The 18,840-nt window shown below is 43.3% G+C and overlaps 1 protein-coding gene across 2 annotated transcripts in view; it reads right to left on the minus strand.

The window, feature by feature from the left end:
- The window catches only part of CACNA2D2 (calcium voltage-gated channel auxiliary subunit alpha2delta 2), a 1,401,889-nt gene that overhangs the window by 53,722 nt on the left and 1,329,327 nt on the right, over positions 1 to 18,840 (minus strand). For both annotated transcript variants that reach the window (XM_069206762.1, XM_069206763.1), the window contains 2 exons: positions 15,188 to 15,235; positions 5,406 to 5,477 (listed from right to left, as the gene is read on the minus strand). In XM_069206762.1, the coding sequence (XP_069062863.1) occupies positions 5,406 to 5,477; positions 15,188 to 15,235 (120 nt within the window). The remainder of the gene's footprint in view (positions 1 to 5,405; positions 5,478 to 15,187; positions 15,236 to 18,840) is intronic.

Consider the following 18,840-nt stretch of genomic DNA (forward strand, 5'->3'; position numbering starts at 1 on the left):
GTATATATGCACCTAAGCCACCCTTCTGCCACTTACAGCTAATCCCAGGATATCATGACTATTTACATGCAATCTTTTGATCGCCAAGTCAGGTTGTTTTTAATCCATATCATGAACCCACCAGGGGACAACACCTTTTTGAGTGCAGTGTCTCAATACTATAATTTGAATACCCCAATCTATGGACCTGGTCCAAGGCCCACATCTGCATTATGATTAAATCATATTTATTTATGAATGTTCCACATTCTAGGTGTATAATGTTATCCTTTAGCCTTGCTACATTCCAGGGCAATAATGCAATGCTCTCCATAGTTGCCAAGGTTTGGCAATTAGCCTGTAACCCAGCCTTAGCTTTAAAGTCTATTTCTGATACATCTAGATGGACTGGCAACCCAGAGCGAGGAGTTACAGCCGAGGTACTTAGGCCCTGTAGTATCTGTACAAACTCCCCTGCCCCACAGCAGGGTTCAATATCCCTGATGTCCCTCCTATTCATGTGAAGCTCCTCAAGCTAAACCCTCCTGAGCTATGCTCAGTAGCTGTTACCAGGCCACTGCTGTGGCAACTATAGAGTCAGTCCTGGCTCTCAAGATCTGTGAGAATCTGAAATCTGTTGGCAACAGGAACATTATATTGCAGCCTCACCCCACTGGGGCCCACCTCAAACCCCCCCCTTTCGTTTTCACCTGAGGTCGTAACTCCTGTAACTGGGAGTAAAAAATCCCAAGCGGGACAACCCTCACACCTATCTAGGTTACATATATTAACCCAATAGATCAACCTCTCCTCAAACTCCGGGTACCTACAGATTAACTACTGCACAATCCTCACTTTTAATTTTGGCTAGCGGCCCAATCTGGCCAGCCCTACTCACCATCACAATGTCGCTGCACTCATGCAACTTAAAATCAGTATTTTGCACCAACCAGTGGCATACTTTATTTTTCATTTCGAATGTGGTTTATTCTTTTTCATATAATAGCCTAAGTGGGGAACATTTATCAGGACCCCCACATATGGGCAACAATCTGGTGGTAAATTCAATCTGTTTTTTGAGGGAACAGAAGAATTATACTTCCATGCTGATGCTTTCCCTTGATTAATAACCTTTCCTTCTACCTGTCCCTGATAGGAATTCTCTCTTTGTTGAATCCTCCAATAATGGTCCCAGTTTTTCAGTTCCTCAATCAGGAACCGGTTCATCATATGGAGATGAAGTTGACACAATGCTCATACATGAGCGTTTAGACCTGCCACCAACCTCCACCCTTTCCTTTTCCCTAGCATGGGTTCACCCTGTTTAGCAGAGACCACCAAAATTTCAGGTTCCAAGGGTATATCTGTTTTTTCGTACTCCTGTGTTATTAGATTGTCCCCTCTGTATTAATATCCAAAGAAAAGTACATATTCCCCATAGAGCTGGTGCAGAAGACAACCCCTCAGAGAGATCAGCAGCAGGGTGGGGGGGAAGAAGACAGAGATAGGTGGCGTTCTGCCAATTCTATCTCTTTACTAATAATCTCCACCTGATGTTGCAAAAAAAACATTCATGGATGTTGGGGTAGGCGTGTGTGATTAATTCTGCCCAGCTGGCAATTTCCGTTTCCCCGTTTCCACAAAATGACTAAAGTCAATAACTGAGCTTACTTAACTCCAAACACAAAACAAGCAAAATAGAATGTCGTTCCTGATTGGTGGGGCAGCAAAAAGAGAAAATAAATGAAAAAACATCAAAAAAGGAGGTGGCCCAGCCCAGCTGGTCTTCGCCCGGGCCCGTCCCGTGCAGCAGGCCCAGCAACATTGCTTTATGGTGCCTCCAGGCGTGAACTAACAGCCCTCCTGCGACTCCTGCCGCGAGTCACCATGTAGCTCGTAGTCCTGTCCCCAGCCAACACCAAGTGCGTCCCATGCAGCGGGCCGGTAACGTTGCTTTATGGCACCTCTAGGTGCGAACTCACAGCCCTCCTGTGGCTTCTCCCACAAGTCATCCTGGGGCTCGTAGTCCTGCCCCCAACCAACACCAAGTGCATACTGTGCAGCGGGCCGATACCGTTGCTTTATGGCGCCACCAGGCTCAAACTCAAAGCCCTCCTGCGGCTCCTGCCATGAGTGACCCTGTGGCTCGTAGCCCTGCCCCCAGCCAACAACAAGTGCATCCTGCACAGCAGGCTGGTATCATTACTTTATTGTGCCTCCAGATGTGAACTCACAGCCCTCCTGCGGCTCCTGCCGTGAGTCACACTGGGGCTCATAGTCCTGCCCCAGCCAACACCAAGTACATCACATGCAGTGGGCCAATAATGTTGTTTTATGGTGCTTCCAGGTGCAAACTCACAGCACTCCAGAGGCTCCTACTGTAAGTCACCCTGAGGCTCTGCCCCCAGCCAACACCAAGTGCGCCCCGCCCAGCAGGGCCGGTAACGTTGGTCTATGGCACCTCCAGGCGTGAACTCACAGCCCTCCTGCGGCTCCTGCTGTGAGTCACCCTGGGGCTCGTAGTTCTGCCCCCAGCCAACACCAATGACTTAATTACTTATAGGGGTTTTAAGGCACACTTCAGCCATTTGTTTGTGGTTGTGTCATTCACATTTTTCTCTAACCCACTCGAGCATGCATAAAGGAGCATTGTGTCAACCACATTCAGCCATTGGCTGACTTCATTATGACTTACGGCATGTTGCCCTTTCACAAAGAGAACACACACACACACAAAGTAGTTCCCTTCAGTGCCAGGGAGTACTAAGGTAACGTGCTTTTTTGAGACCAAAAAAGTATTTTTGCCTTTAGTAATTGCGTTTTAGATTGTCAAATTTGTCCAAATTGTGATAGAGGCCCAGAGTTTCTTACATCAGTACTGGTGTTTGCCCATTTTATCAGGGAAATAGCCTGTCAGATTTGGCCCATTGATTTACAGAGCTCAGTGCATTAGTTCTGGGTAAACCCAGATGTAGAAAGGTGGCTGGGTCCAAGAGGGGACTATGTACCTGTTCAATTAGTGACTCTGTATATCACCATATCTAACACTTACCTGTAGTAAACATAGCAAAGTTGTCACAGGCCCTAGTGCAAGCATTTAAAATGCCCCCTAACTGTTGTATGGAGAATACAATATAGCAGTACTGGAGATTCAGTAGGCCCCTTTTTGTCAGGGCAATGGTACAACTGCGCCAGCAGCAACATTGAGAGCCAAGTCCTAGCTTGCCTGAGTACTGAAGTCTTTGCTCTATGAAAAGAAAATTATGATTTGCAGTTCCTCAAATTTCACATGGCTTGCTTGAGTCCCCTGTGCTGGCAGATGCATAGGAGTGTACTTACATCTGCACCACTTGAAACCAGCTTCTCGTATTTGTACCCAATAAAGCACAATTTTATATTATGGCTTCTTGAACATGACTGTCCAGAAGCAATACCATAATCCAGTCAGACCTGACTGACCTGGGTTTTAACCAAATAGATGGGCACTAAGGGCATGCTTTAGAGTTTGGTGGATGGGTTACTCTGTCACAAACGTGATGGATATCCTGTCTGCCGTATTACGATTCCCATAGGATATAATGGGATTGTTTTACAGCTGACGAGATTTCCGTCATTTTTGTGACAGAGTAACCCGTCTACCAAACTCTAAATCAGTCCCTAAGTTAGCCCTGCCTGAACTCTTATCTTCTGATTTACTGATCACAGCAGACATCAGAACAGATCGTTTAGCACACAAAGCCATCACAAGGGTGGATGAAGAAAAGACAAATCTGTTCTAAGGCTGTACCTGTTAACCCTTCCTTCTTGTGCAGTAGGTTCAGAAGGAACACATGTATGATTGTATAGGGGCTGAAGAAGGTCAACGCATCAGAAAATTCTTCATTGAATGAATGAATGACATTCTCCTTGAATGAGGTCTTTGTTGACAATAGACACCACAGTGCCCACCGGCCAGTGGGTCTAAAGTCAATGTTCTCACAATGTCTTCCCCTTCTGGATTTTAGGCACAATGTTGTTTGCAATAGGTTTGCTTTACTTTGCTATATTCAGCATGTAAGGTTTAGCATGCATAGTTTTAGGGTTATCTTAGCCTATGTTAATAATAGAGGCTAAAAATATTATATCGAGGTCAAAATGATCTTCCTCGTTGTGTGTGTCATCCAGTTTGGCAAGACAAGGCCCTAACAACATTTGCTGGATCCTGTAAAATTTGAATTAACACCACAGGGATCAAATCTCATTGGAGAGACACATTAGTAGTCTTTAAATATGTGGAATATTGTCATGAAAAAATCTTAGTGAAGATATGCATGTGTTCTGTTTGTCTGGTTCTTAGTATTTATGCTAATTATCAATGATTTTTAAGGAAGCGTTCAAGAGTAGGGCAGTGGACATGGCATCCGGGAGTTCAGAGAAGAGATGCGACCCTACAATGCAAGCTTTGATAAACAAAGAACAATTCAACCTTCATGTTTCTTGTTAAAAATCAAAGCTTGCCCCTGGATATAGCTGTAGCGTGGCAGCTCCAAGGAGACCCCCCATTTGCAACTAAGTGGAATTCCTGATTCAGCCAGTAAAGGCGTTATCGGCTGAATGACAGCTCCCGTAGGAATACTGCATTCCTCCAATTTATCCCTTGGCATTTCCCCATCTGCAAGCTGGGGAAATATCTGGAGGAGGAATGATCGATAAACCGGGAATCGCCACAGGATAAAGATGCATAACTCTAATTATCATGGTACTTTCATTTTTAAACCTACCTTCAAGGTGTAAGTCATAATACCTCAGTATGTCTGTTTCAAACAATTATCACTAACCCTGATTTCTGTATTTCAAGATGCTGAAGTAATCCATTGCTGTTCCATGAACTGTCAGACTGAAAGCCTATGAATAGACATAGTCCCTGCAGCTAAATGTGCACCAATCTCTCTAGCTGTACTTTAGCAGAAATCTATATTATCCTAAGGTTGAGCATGTTGAAACTACCAGAGCTAATCTATTACTCAGAATGAGAGTGCTCTAGGTACAGGCACTCTGATAACTGTATAAAATGAAGAGGACCTTTCTCTCCTGTTCTTATGGCTTAACCAACTGTATTGCAGAAAATAGAAGAGAAAGAGTTGTGGTTGTGGTTGAGTCAAAACCCCACACAAGTATCAGGTCCAGGAAAAGGAACTTGGACCAAGAGTGTTCCAGTAGCATCAATAAACCTACATATGCGTTTCTTACTGTACAGCTGATCCCTTAGCCAAGTATCTTTGGGATCCTATGGTATACCTTGTAGAGTTTTCACATTTTGGAACATCATTATAACATCATACCCTCCTCCTAGCACAACATAGTAAATAACAAGGACACTCCACTTTGCCACCGCTCTTTCACATTTGGCTGACCACACGCCCACCCAGTGCCTTCCTGTATATTACCATGTTCCAGTGTCGAAGCTGGTTGGACAGTACCAGGAAGCCACCATCATCGATGAGGAAACAGAGAAGATCCTGCAAAAGATAATCACAAACCCAGAGAATGATGGAGAGTGAGAGAGGTGGTGTGTGACAGTGTAATAAAGTGTAAAACTGTGTTTGTCATTAAGTGATACTGGGGTGAACCTCTTTGATTGAACTTACTCTAAAAAAAACATCTCATCTGACAACCACATCATATTAACAAATCTCAAATATTTACAATTTTTATGTTCTGTAGCAATAATAGTTTACTCAAAATAACATAATACAAAACAGTGCCTGTAAAATAGAAACATATAAAGCAAGTTCACTGAAAACATGCTTGATAAACAGAGCACAGTACTTAATTTGTGCTTGTTGTTTCCAGTGCTGAGCACCGGCACTTATTTTTGAGGGCCGGCGCTTATTTTTCTGCCTCAAGCATTTGCTGCGAGCAAAAGACACATGTGGGAAAGACGGAGGAAGAGAGAAAAATCGAAAAAGTGTCACAAAGGGAGATAGCATAAAGTTTCAAGAGTGAGCTGAAGGGGCAGAGAGTGGCTGTAAATGGAAGGAAGAAGCCCGAGATGGCTTCAGGGTTATTCTGCCTCAGTATTCTGTGTTCGCACATTTAATTGCAGCAGCCGCGTGTTTAACAGTAGGGCTTTGAGCACCGGCACGTTTTTATTTAGAAATTAAGCACTGACAGAGCATAAGGTAATTCCAAGAGTTATGGAATAAATTACTAAATTATCACCTCCTAGAATATATTTGAATTTCTGGGGAGATCGTCTCTAGGTCATTTAACGTTTGGTGCAGCAGACACATCACTGTAAATACGGTTTCCACAGCCAGAGAACAATTGTCTCAAAATAGACTAGAGTAACTCCTTATTGGCTATCACTTCCCAAGTCAATGTTAATCAATCAATCAATCAATCAATAATTTATAAAGCGCGCTATGTACCCGTTAGGGTTTCGAGGCGCTAGGGGTGGTGGTGCTGCTATCGTTCGAAGAGCCATGTCTTGAGGAGTCTCCTGAAGGTGAGGAGGTCCTGGGTCTGGCGTAGTGAGGTCGGGAGTGCGTTCCAGGTCTTGGCGGCGAGGTAGGAGAAGGATCTGCCGCCAGAGGTCTTGCGCTGGATTCGGGGGACGATGGCGAGGGCAAGGTTGGCAGAGCGTAGTTGACGCGAGGGAACGTAGAAGTTGAGTCTGGTGTTCAGGCAGGTGGGTCCGGTGTCGTGTAGAGCCTTGTGTGCGTGGGTGAGAAGTTTAAAGGTGATCCTCTTGTCCACGGGGAGCCAGTGGAGGTCCCTCAGGTGAGGGGAGATGTGACATCGGCGGGGTATGTCGAGGATCAGGCAGGCGGATGCGTTCTGGATGCGTTGCCGTCGTTTGATGTCTTTTGTTGGGATGCCTGTGTAGAGTGCATTGCCGTAGTCGAGTCTGCTACTGACGAGGGCTTGGGTTACCGTCTTTCTGGTTCCTGTTGGAATCCACTTGAAGATCCTGCGGAGCATACGGAGGGTGTTAAAACAGGAGGATGAAACTGCGTTGACCTGTTTGGACATGGTGAGGGCGGAGTCGAGGATGAAGCTGAGATTTCGAACATAATGTCTTAAAAACTCGGCAACCAGAACGCTCTTCAGTCTACCTCAGACACCCGATATCTCTTCCACGGCTGCGTGGCAACCACATTGGGCGTAGGTCAAGTATGAAAGTAATAGATTCCGTTGTGCCCATGTCTGCGAACCACAAAAAATGTTTGAAAAATGTGAATCAATCAATCTGGTGGTATAGTGAAAGCTTCAGGAATTATTCCCCATTTTTTTTATAACTGTAAATCTCAATGCCATTGGCGAGGATTGTTAGCTAAGATTTGGCAAAGTGAGCATTGATAGAAAAAATACACTAATTATTTGACATGTACAAAATTAAATGATTGCCGAAGATGCATTCTGCTTCAAGAAACTACATATACATGAGTAAATAATTAAAATGTTATCTACTGCTTTCTTTTACAAGGGAATCACAAGGGAATTCTATTCTCTCGGAGACAAGAAGCAAAGTGGAAAAATGCAGAGTGCTCAAAAATGTTAAATGAAGAAATTACTCCAAGTTGTGAAAATGGTGTAACTATTCTGCTGTCGGACTAGAAAACAAAGACTGATCTACTGCCCCTTATCGAACAGAGGAACAATTGCTGGTTGGCCCTAGATTAGTAGTAGTTATATCATGCAAACATCTTCAATGCAGAAGGTGGGTCCAGATCGACCCTGCGTACAGTCCCAGGACTTTGCATGTCCATGACATGGCGAGACTAAATTCAACACATGAAACCCACCCATTATTTTGCAGAATCCTACTACTTTATTTTGAAACTGTAAATATCATGGTCAGAATATAGAAAATCGAAATATCAAAAGGTAAGTGCATATAGAGTAAGTACAGACTTACTATTCCTAACTCCACATCAGTGTACCATAATGACATATGTATAGTGAATGTACATATACCTTGTGTTAGGTATAGACAATCTATACTTGATTACCTTTCGAAGTTTTGGAGTCTATATTTTGTCCTTGAAATTTGCCTCTCTCGATATGTTGGCTTCGATATTCAGAATGCACACCATTTTGCAGGGGTTTTGCATTATTTGGCCTTGCATGTCTTATTTAGAAGGAGCATAATTGATTCAAGAAGTAGTTCTAATTGCTTGCACATTATCGGTGCGAGTTCTATATTCCACAGAACTGGCATTAAGTTGTTGTCAAAAAGCTTCCTTAGATAGGTCTCAGATTTGGGACAGCTTACTCATCACACATAAAGCTATGTGACCCAGTACATTCATTTAAAAAACAGCGGAGGAGTAGAGTCAGAGGTGTTTACAACACTGAAATTAAAAAGAATCTGGAGGGGATATAGTAGCCCACAAAATTGGCCGGTGTCATTTTGTTGAAATTTATATTGGAGGGTAAACATCTATTACAGGGTATGTGGCATAATGGCTAGAGCTGCCCCCATTGGAAATAGGGAACCAGGTTCTAGTCTCTGCGTCGGCTCTCTGTGATTCTGGGCAAATGACTTAGGGCCTTACGATTTTGGCAACCAGAAAAGCCCGTCTTCCGAAATTCCGACTGGGAAGTTGCCGCCATTGTGGCTACCTCCCTGATCGGCCAATTACGAGTTTCCCCGCTGGGTCACCGGGCGGAACCTTAGTTCCGCAAAGCAGACAGTGAACATTGCGATGGTGCTTGCCAGAGTGGCCCCTGCATTGCCCATGCCAAGTGCCTGGGCAGTTCAGGGCCCCCCTGCACCCGTACTCTGCCAGCCTTTTCATGGCAGTGTTACCGCCAAGAAACCGCTGGCAGAGAAGGGGGTTGTAAACCCAGGGCAGCGCTGCTTGAAGTGCTGCCCTGGAGGATTAAGAACGCCATGACCACTGGGACGACTAATCCTGGTGGTGCTGGCGGTCCGACAACGGCATGACCACTGCGGTCATAATGTGGCGCTCAGACCGCTGCCTTGGTGAAGGTCCGCCTACTACCAAGGCAGCGGTCTGACCGCCACCGCAAGTCTGGCGGTCAGTAGACCACCAGGCTCGTAATGAGGCCCTTAATCTCTACATGTCTAAAAAAAAAAAAAATGTGTCCTTGTGTAATGTAGCTGGTGTTCATGGAAAGGACTCACACCTTCGAGTCGAGATCGCGCCGCTTAAAACAAAGGAAAAAAAGCCCAAAAGTAATGTCAGAACCCACTGTCTCGTCCTCGCAGTGCATTTTTTGCACAAGCATAGCTGATTGTGTCATAGGTGCGAGACTCAGTAAAGATGGCACACTAATTTTTCATCATTTGTCACAATGCAGAACTGCGGACTGTCATGCAGTGCTGCAGACCCGATTTATTAGTAATATGGGCCAGCAGCTACAAAGAATGTTAAACCAATGTTATATTCACATGAGTCCCTGGCAGGAATAAATAAGGCAGACCATTCATAATAATCAATCGCCCCATGCTAAGGTCGGAATTTTTGCACCCTGTAAATAATGGGCACCTTTTTCATTACGGTTCAGTTCTAATCAGAAAAACTTGGGAATCAATAACGTACTTTTTCATGCAGGCAAAAAGTAACAAAGCTCAGAAATCCAAACTATACATTAAAGATGCCCTAAATGTATTTTGAAGAAAATCCCAGAGTCCTAGATGAAAATCCAAGAAAGTGAATGTGCTATCAATTTTAATACTAATACCATATGTAAGAGTTCATGGTGGAATGAAAAAAACTGCTTACTATTAAAGGGTCATTTGAGTCTGACACCTAATATACCTTTGAGTGAGTAACCCAGATCAGGCCCATGTGCATTTACCTTGCTGGTTATGGAACAGAACAATTTTGGTGACTAAATGCCATTTGGTTGCCTCAAAAAAATCAGTTTATATTTAATACACCAAATGCCCCTTCTGATATTCATCATTATTGCAGCCTTCCCTTCAGTCTTAACCTGCTAATACACAATTACAACAAAAAGCTCTTAGAGGGCAATGCAAATGCCGTTTAATCGTGCTTTAATTAGCAAAATTTACAAGGAAAATGGATGCATTAAAAATTATCCAAAAGGTACTAGAAAGTATTTCGGATTTAACTGAACAGGGGTGCTAGAATGAGGAGAAAACCTGAATTTTAATTCGTGTTAACAACGTTTGTCATGGAGAATTTCGAAAGAGAAACTTCACGCGTTCATCATTTAAAACTGAGAACCTCGACACAGGCATCAGCTACGTTAAAGAACAAAAACTACAAAATCAAAAAGAGAACATCAGAAAATAGGAGTGTGTTTGTATGAGGAAGATAAAGAGGGAGACAGAGAGAGAGAGAGAGAGAGAACTACACAGAGGCTAAAAAGAGAAAGAGAGAGAGAGAGACATGTTGCACCCTTGAAGAAAGAATTTGTGTTCTTCCACAGGCTTCACAGAAAAACAGTCATGGATTGCTCTTGCAACTAGACCAGAGTATATAAGCCCCTGCACTGGTGCACTGCCCCCGAGGTAATCAGTGTAAACATCTGCCCTCATTTGGCTGTTTTGCCACCAACATACAGCACATAAAAGGAGATGGCGCACAAGCAAATCAGTTTTGCGTGAAACAATTCTAAACTTGGATCTTATTACTAAACCTCTGACCACAGACTATGACTTATTTTGCTAAGGAATTTGGGATGACAACTATAATGCTGTAACTGTTGCCATAATGTGGACTATGAACAGAGTCAGAGTGGAGTTCGAAAGGAATGCACACTAAGGATTTTGGTTAAAGCACGACACACATTCCATGAGGTTTAATATCATGACGTGTGCCAGTAATCACTTCTCATCTCCAATATGCAGAAAATTGTGACTCAATTTTGGAAGTGTCTAATTTTGAAAAAGTGTTCAACATGTAGGTTTAAGCTACTTGTGAGTCAAGATACTCTTAAATTAAGTTAAACATTATTTGCCAGTTGTTTGATGGAGACAGCATAGTTACCCAATAGACACAAAAATAAAGGTATTTTCTGTGTGGAGACTTTTTTCAGGAGTCCATGGGCAACCAGTGGCTACTGGGCAAAGACTGTGGCAGCCAGAGCCTTTTTCCACTGATGTTCTGAGGCCTAATCTCACTACTGAGCCCACAACAGAACACCAAAGAAATTGCTTTTGCAGTCGTCCCTCAGTGCATCAAGATTACACAGTTCAAGGCTTAATCAAGGAATTGGTGTGGCGTTAGACACTTAGGGCCTGATTACGACACTGGTGGTCTTAGGACCGTCAATGCTGCAGCAGTGGTTGGACCGCCGCACTCCAGGCGGTCCGAATGTACAGCTGGCTACGATGAACTTTGGAATCAAAATGTACTTTATTTAAACCACAAACAATGTAATATTGTACATTATGTTTCAAAATAAATAAATTAAGCTGTGCATTACTAATACCCTTTAGTGGTTACGTAGAAAGACGTTAGCCTGTTCTAGTGGGACAACCTCATAAGTTGATTAGTCTGTAGAGTTCCCCTTGGTAGGGCTGTGGAATTTGGTCAGTCTATGGAGAACAACTGGCTCGTTTGTGGATCATTTCTGGTGATTCCTCACTTCCTGTTGGTATGGAATTCGGGCCCAGTTACTGGATTCTTTGGGCAGCACATCATCTTTTGTTTTCCGTTTGATTGTTCGATAGGGCAGGCAGTGCCGGTGCTTTTTTGACATTATAGTGGGGCAACACAGCTCAACATGGTGTGAACTATATGGCTTATGGAACACAGTTGGTGGTTACCTCATCGTGGCCGAGGTGAATGAAGTACATGCAGTGTTTATGGTGCCAGCACTGTGTTTTAGGTGAGTGTAGACAGCAGCATTACCCACTGAAGAAAAGGGTGGGTCATGGAGTTCACAGCTCTGAGAGTCTTGAGGCTTTGGACATTCCCCATTCCCCATTCCCAAACACAAAACTCACTACTCAAACAAGCTAGGTGCCAACCTTAGTGAGTATTTAGATCCCATTGTATACCACTCCATCAATGCGATTCGCCTCCAACATTCCAGCTTATTTTTGAGGGGAAACAAGGACTAAAGTCAACTTTCTTTAGGCACTGAGTGGCTACATGGTACTGAGGTGTTGCAATGGAAATCTTGGCACTCAGACTAGAAGTTTCTGGTGCATCTTTATACTAACATTACAGACAATAATTATGTATTCTAATTGTCAGCCCTGAGACTGATTCTGAACAGTATTGTTACTATTGCTTATTCCACTCAAGTTGGTGAAGCCAAGGTCTTTGTTACAAGGTGCTGGCAGGAAGGAGGGGTACAGCTGGGATTCTCCTGCTGGAAGAGACACAAAACAGAGGTACAGAAGAAAGGAATGCTGTCACACCTATCTACTTGTTAATCTGTGGGGTTCTTCCATTGTACAATAGGACAGAAAAAGGCAAGAGACACGCCCTGGCATCAAAATGGTCCCTGACTCATCACCTTCAAACCTAACTGTATGCCCCACTACAAAGGATCCCTAGAATGCCTGTAGTAGCCCTGCAATTCTCATCTGTTGTGTGGGCTCTTTTAAGCCCTCCAATTTAGACACTACTTGACAAATGTAACATTCCAGTGTGGGTATGGTCTCCTCTGTCTCAGATGCTCCATTCATGCATCCTATACACATGTATCAAGGTATGCAAATGCAACATCCATGCCTAACATGGCTGAGCAAAGAACTTCTTTGCAGGACTAGCAGACCAATTTAAACAAGCATTTGCAATGCACTAGGGTCTCGCATTTGTCGGAGTTACAGCTGTTCACAGTTGTAAACTCCCAACCAGATTTTTCTTGCATTAAAAGAAAAAAAACAGCGGGACCGCACTGCTACAGTTCACACGTAATAATACCTATCGGCAAAAGTGCAATTATGAACGTAACCGGCAAAAGTGCAATTAACTGTGTAACAAGGTTGATAGTATGCGAAGCGCTCAACTTCTGCCCAGCGAGATCGCGCTGTGAAAATAGAGAAAAAGTAGTCCACAAACCCATATTTTTTGTACTTGGTCGCTGCGCTTGAGGAGGGCTAACCACTGGAAAAGGCATGACGTATGCGTGCCTTCCAGTAATCAAAAGAAGTGGATTCTAACAGGCAAGCCAACTTGCCAATGAAAGACACTGACGTGACGTCGACGGGGCTCCGAGCCCTTTTCTAATACCTAAAGCGTCACACTAGCAATACGCATGCCAGAGCGCATGCAACACAGGCTCGACCCTACAAAGGGGTGAGAGAACAGGCTCCAACACTCTGGCACTGACAGATACAAAGGTCTGCCTTGCATTATAAACCGTTTTCATGCCAACACACTCAGGGGGTCATTCTGACCCTGGTGGCCGGTGGCCGCCAGGGCCACCGACCACGGGAGCACCGCCAACAGGCTGGCGGTGCTCCCGAGGGCATTCTGACCGCAGCGGTTCAGCCGCGGTCAGAAATGGTAAACCGGCGGTCTCCCGCCGGTTTACCACTGCCCGTTGGAATCCTCCAAGGCGGCGCAGCTTGCTGCGCCGCCGAGGGGATTCTGACACCCCCTACAGCCATCCTGTTCCTGGCGGTTCGCCCGCCAGGAACAGGATGGCGGTAGGGGGTGTCGCGGGGCCCCTGTAAGAGGGCCCCGCTTGTATTTCACTGTCTGCTTAGCAGACAGTGAAATATGCGACGGGTGCAGTAGCACCCGTCGCACCTTCCCACTCCGCCGGCTCGATTACGAGCCGGCTTCATCGTGGGAAGGACGTTTTCCCCTTGGAGGCCGCCCGCCAGCCCAGGGGAAACCTCAAAATACCCACCGCGGTCTTCCGACCGCGGTACGGTATTTTGGCGGCTCCCGCCGGGCGCGCGGTGACCGCGCCCGGCGGGAGTCAGAATGACCCCCTCAGTCCTTTACAGCCTGGCGAGCTAACCATATTCCCACTTGTTAAGCAGGTTGTACATTGTATGCTCCTCCAGACCAAAGAAACCTGCTCTGGGTCTCAATTTGTACCCAACATAATTATCACATGTGCTGAGGGAGGAGTCAAAAATGTACAGCTTGCTATGATGAACCTGGACAAGGGTGCATAACCTTTCTCTGTCCCAACATAAGTATGACATGGTAATGTCTGAAAGTGAAACATTAGTGTACCCTATTCAGGGAAACAATTTCTGCGAAACGTTTTTTCTGTCGTATCAGTACTATCCATCCGCCAAATGTTTGTACTGATTTTATTACCTAGGTAGAAATACATCTGTTATGTTGTTGAGCTGAAGTCTTATCGCATTACTTGGACTATAAATTGCATTAAAATGCCTTATAACATATTTGATCCACAAACAATGTTGGATGTAGATTCCATTTCCTTTTTTATGTCCATGTACAAATCAGGTTTAGCAATGAGTTATATATGCTCAGTCATGAAAGACCATTTCAATTGCAAGTTTGACTGGTGTTATTTCCCTCATTTTACCAGTATTCACCAGTTCACATTCAGCTGTATTCATGTGTCCATGAGGAATTTGATCTGTACTAACAATTAACACGCACATTACCAATATGCTATATGTGACTGGTACTGTCTTGGGCTCTGCGGATGGTTGCATGCATGAGTGATGTGCTACAATTAACTAAAATAGACTTTGCAAGCTAGACAGCAATATATTTCACCACACTGGCAGTGGGCATGAAAAGTGTTGCAAGCACTCTCTATCAGTGCTACGTTTGTACAGATGGTAGGCACAGGAACTCATTTTTGGGACCAGGATTTATTTTAAGGCAGAAAAGGAGAAAAACAGAGATAGTAAAATAGTGACAAATAAAGAAAATAGGATTTACAAAGAATCTACAACAGTGAGATAAAAGGGTAACATGGTGGGAGAAATGCATTAGGTGGAATGAAGATAAGGCAACCTAGGTATTCAGCAACCCAAGCATTCTGCAATGCCTGCAGTAGCATACTAATAAAACTTTTGGACCATGTACCTACTATTCTTTGTCTTATTTATTTATGTTTTTTTTAGAAAGTAAGCACTGCCATCGACCTATTCATCTGTCCAGTAACAAACACCCGAACAAATACACAGAAGAGGAGAGGATCCAGAAGGGGGAATCTGTGGTAAAAACCTTGTGGTGAATTTAATACACTCCTACAAAGTGAAATAAGATAGGTGATATTGAGAAATTCCTAGTATGGATATGAAGGTATGATTGATAGAAGGAAACATGCTTACCTCACTGTTGACATCACAGTCCATTTCACAGCTTGTGGAAGGTCCACACTGCAGGACAAAAGCAGAAAGCAAGTCCTTACTGACAAACACAATACACAGTACACAACACAATACTTTTGAAAATCTGTCAATTTTCGTGTTCCTTAATTTAGGTAGCCACCATAGTTAATCTATTCACAAAAAGGGATAGACTAATACAAAGCACTTTATGGATACCAAGCGCACTTGAGTGTGACTGGAACATACACATTCCAATCATTATTTGGACAACTACGACTATTTAACACATCAGTATGACTGACAACCTACCCGTATCGATACAGAACAATGACTACTAACCTTTGTACATTAAGTCTATTATACAATGATTGCCAGCAATTATGTTCCTATCAGAGATGTAATGCATAGCATCAAACTGAAGTGTACATAAGAGACTGATGAATGGTATTTAACACAAGAGAATTATCTGGTTTGAGTCTCTATGGTGGATGCAAACATAAATCTATTAGTTAAAAGTACATAAATGCCTGCACTGTACATACATCAGAAACAAATGCAATTAATAGCTATCAGAACGTGCACAAATGAATTGTACATATTTCCAGCATAGGTGTCCATCATCAGACCGATCATTCATCCTTCAATTCCTTAATGTTGTTGCAAATTACCTTTCAGTGGTATTTTGAACTCTTGGAGTGAGAATGATCCTAATGTTGGGTGGGAGAAAGTTCCAGTGTTTGCAGCAACGAAGGTAAAAAGCCAGAAATTTTGAGCAACACATGGTGGTTTTGTAACAGCTAGAAGGTTGTGATTGGTGGATCTTAGGTTCTAAGTTGAGGTGCCCCAGAGGTATTTAGAGGCTAGACATTTACTGGTTTGAACGCTAATGCAATTAGTTTGTACAGTCTTTTTGCTTGTTGGTAGGCTTAGTGATGGTATGCTGAGGTTAGAATGTGACAAGGTACATTATAATGAGATCAGGTTTCAGAGATTGCAGTCTTCTCCAGTGGTTCCTAGTCATAACTGAGAGTCATTCAGAATTTAGTACAGCAATCCAGGCTACTGAAATTTAGGAAGATAACTGTTTTGAAAATATGGAACGGCACTATTGAGCAGATCTCGCATATGTTTAGTGAAAGTATGCTGTGGTTGTGTTGTTGTGCTTGTGATGAAGGTTTCCATTCTTATTCCTTATGGATAGGTTTAGTAGAACATCAAGGTTTCTAGATCTGTGTGTTGTCGACAAAGTCATGAGATTAGAATTCATTACAGGTGAGCATCTCATTGTAAAAGGTGATGTAAAGTGAGAAAAACAAAGGCAAGGGAAGCAGAGAGACCTCTGGTATGCCCACAGTGGATGTGCTGGGTGCAGAGTTCCTTGAAGTCCAAACTGTTGTGAGGTTAGTCGTTAGACACTTATTTTTGCCTATTTAGTTTAGGTATGAGGCCTGTGACCCTTGACAGAGTCACTTGGCATTTTATTCCATGTATTATTTTAGTAAGGCATAATTTTAGTGGTGATGTTTTATTATTCTTATCTATTTTCATTCTCTGCAGAACTTTGTTATTCATTGCTTTGACAACATTTCATTCTGTGCTCACATCAAGGCTAAATATGGTAGGCTACTTGGTATTGCAAGTCCAGAGAGTACAGTGTCTAATTTAAATTGAAACGGATGTGTTGTCACATCAGGGAAAATCCTAGAATAATACAATGTTTATTATAAAGCATCAGTCTGCCTTAGTATTCTTAGTGGGGATATTCCAGTCAGATCGCCATCTTATGCTGCCCATCGCCTTTGCACTGTCAGCAGAAACTTGGTGCTTCGTGGAGGAGGATTTCCAGCAGACTAACGGACCTCTCCTTTACCTTCAACACATGTATGGGGCTTGTGCTACACTGCCAGGACTAGATAGGTGGATTAGGGCTAACACTACTACTTGCTTTCATATAGGAATCTTAGTAGTGTGTGTAGAAATATTGGTAATGCTATTGTGACAAATATGGTGGGACTGTTTCTATGCTTCACTTTCTTGGTCACCGTTGTAATAGTGTCTGGTTTCATCATCCTTATAATTGCACTTCATGCCTTTTTACGTAGGATGCATTTGCTTCAATAAATCCTATTGAAGCAAGATATGCTTCTGCTTGTCATTACATATATGAGACTTTTGTAGCAGTGAGAATGGGGCACGATCCGTTTCCACCACATCTTCCCCGAGGAGTCAAAGAGTATCATGCGACGGGCTGCCACAAATCACTTTTATTTATGGTATCTGGGAGATGCTGCTAGCTGGCCGGAAGGATTAGGCCAACAGCTGCGTCATGGTTTGGGATCGGACTAAGTCAACAATACTTGGTAATACTGCAACTAAAAACTGAGCAGTCTTGTTATTTTGGTGAGGGTCTCACTACAAAATAACAATGTAAAAGCATTCAGAGAGTCACAAGGCAAACCTCTTGTGTGCCTAGATATTAATGTCTAGTTATTCAGTTTAGGAGTGTGATTAACAATGTTGCAGGCACAGCCAGGCCTAGGGATGCGAGGATGGAAGATAGTCTATTGTGATGTGCAGTGGTGGTGAAGTGAGCCACATTGAGAACTGTTTCTGTAAAGCTGTGTGTGTAGGAACATAATTTAAAGGAGTTTTGTTAATCTGAGGGCTGAAAGGGTTAAATGTTGAAAAGTTGAGTTGGAGGTGTTGATTACTGGTGTGAGTTAACTTCAGGCCTATGTGTCAAACTCTGGAAGCTTTGATGAATGTCTCTATGGTGTGAACGGTGTGTAGGAGGGTAGTAACAGAGATTGTTAGCAGAGTAGCAAGGGTGCTTCCAATAGTAACAATCTTTGAGGAGAAGTCCATGGCCAAAACATTTGCTGTCACGGTTGTTATGATGATGTGCAGGCATGAAGGAGAGAATATGCTGCTGGCAATATCTGTAATTCATAGAGGCCTAGGTTGGAGTGAGATAGTAAGAGTTTGGAAGCATGATGATTTAGCATTGTCAAGAGCAGTGGATAGTATGCTCAAGGCATGTTTGTACTGGGTATTTGCATAGGAGTTCACTAATTTTGGCTTTCAAACTATACATTTTAGGGGAAATAATTTGTGTTAAAGGTTTGACAAGGGTGCTGGTAAACAGGTTTAACAATTTTATGTGTCGGAGTGGGGCAGGATCATTGCAAATATGAGTGCAGAAAAGCTTGGAGGGAGTCAGAAAAGTGCTTGCTTTCAGAGATGGATGTCTGAGTAGGGGAAGAGAGTGTTCGAGGGGGGTTGGACTTACATGTCTATCAAGTAGGTATGATTGGATGGAGGTGGGCTTAGGTGGGATAGAGTGTTGGATATAACTATGAGAACAAGCAGTTTTCCTTGTTGTTGCTTTGTTGAGATATGTGTGTTGGTTATCAAGTGTCAGAAAGATATTGTGAAACTATAGTGTTTCACAGTTGACAGTTGAGTGTAAGGAAATGCCTCGTTTTGCATGATCACCCCAAAGTTTTGGACTGATGCTGCTGTTTTCACAACTCTGAAAGTGAACTGCACTCTGCCAAACAGGGCTCAGGGCCAGTGCCCTGAATTTTAAAATGTGTATGTCTGATTGGCACGTCCACAATTGGTATAAAGTGTCCATCAAATACTGCATTATT

The sequence above is a fragment of the Pleurodeles waltl genome, chromosome 9 (assembly GCF_031143425.1).
Source record: "Pleurodeles waltl isolate 20211129_DDA chromosome 9, aPleWal1.hap1.20221129, whole genome shotgun sequence".
Lineage (NCBI taxonomy): Eukaryota > Metazoa > Chordata > Amphibia > Caudata > Salamandridae > Pleurodeles > Pleurodeles waltl.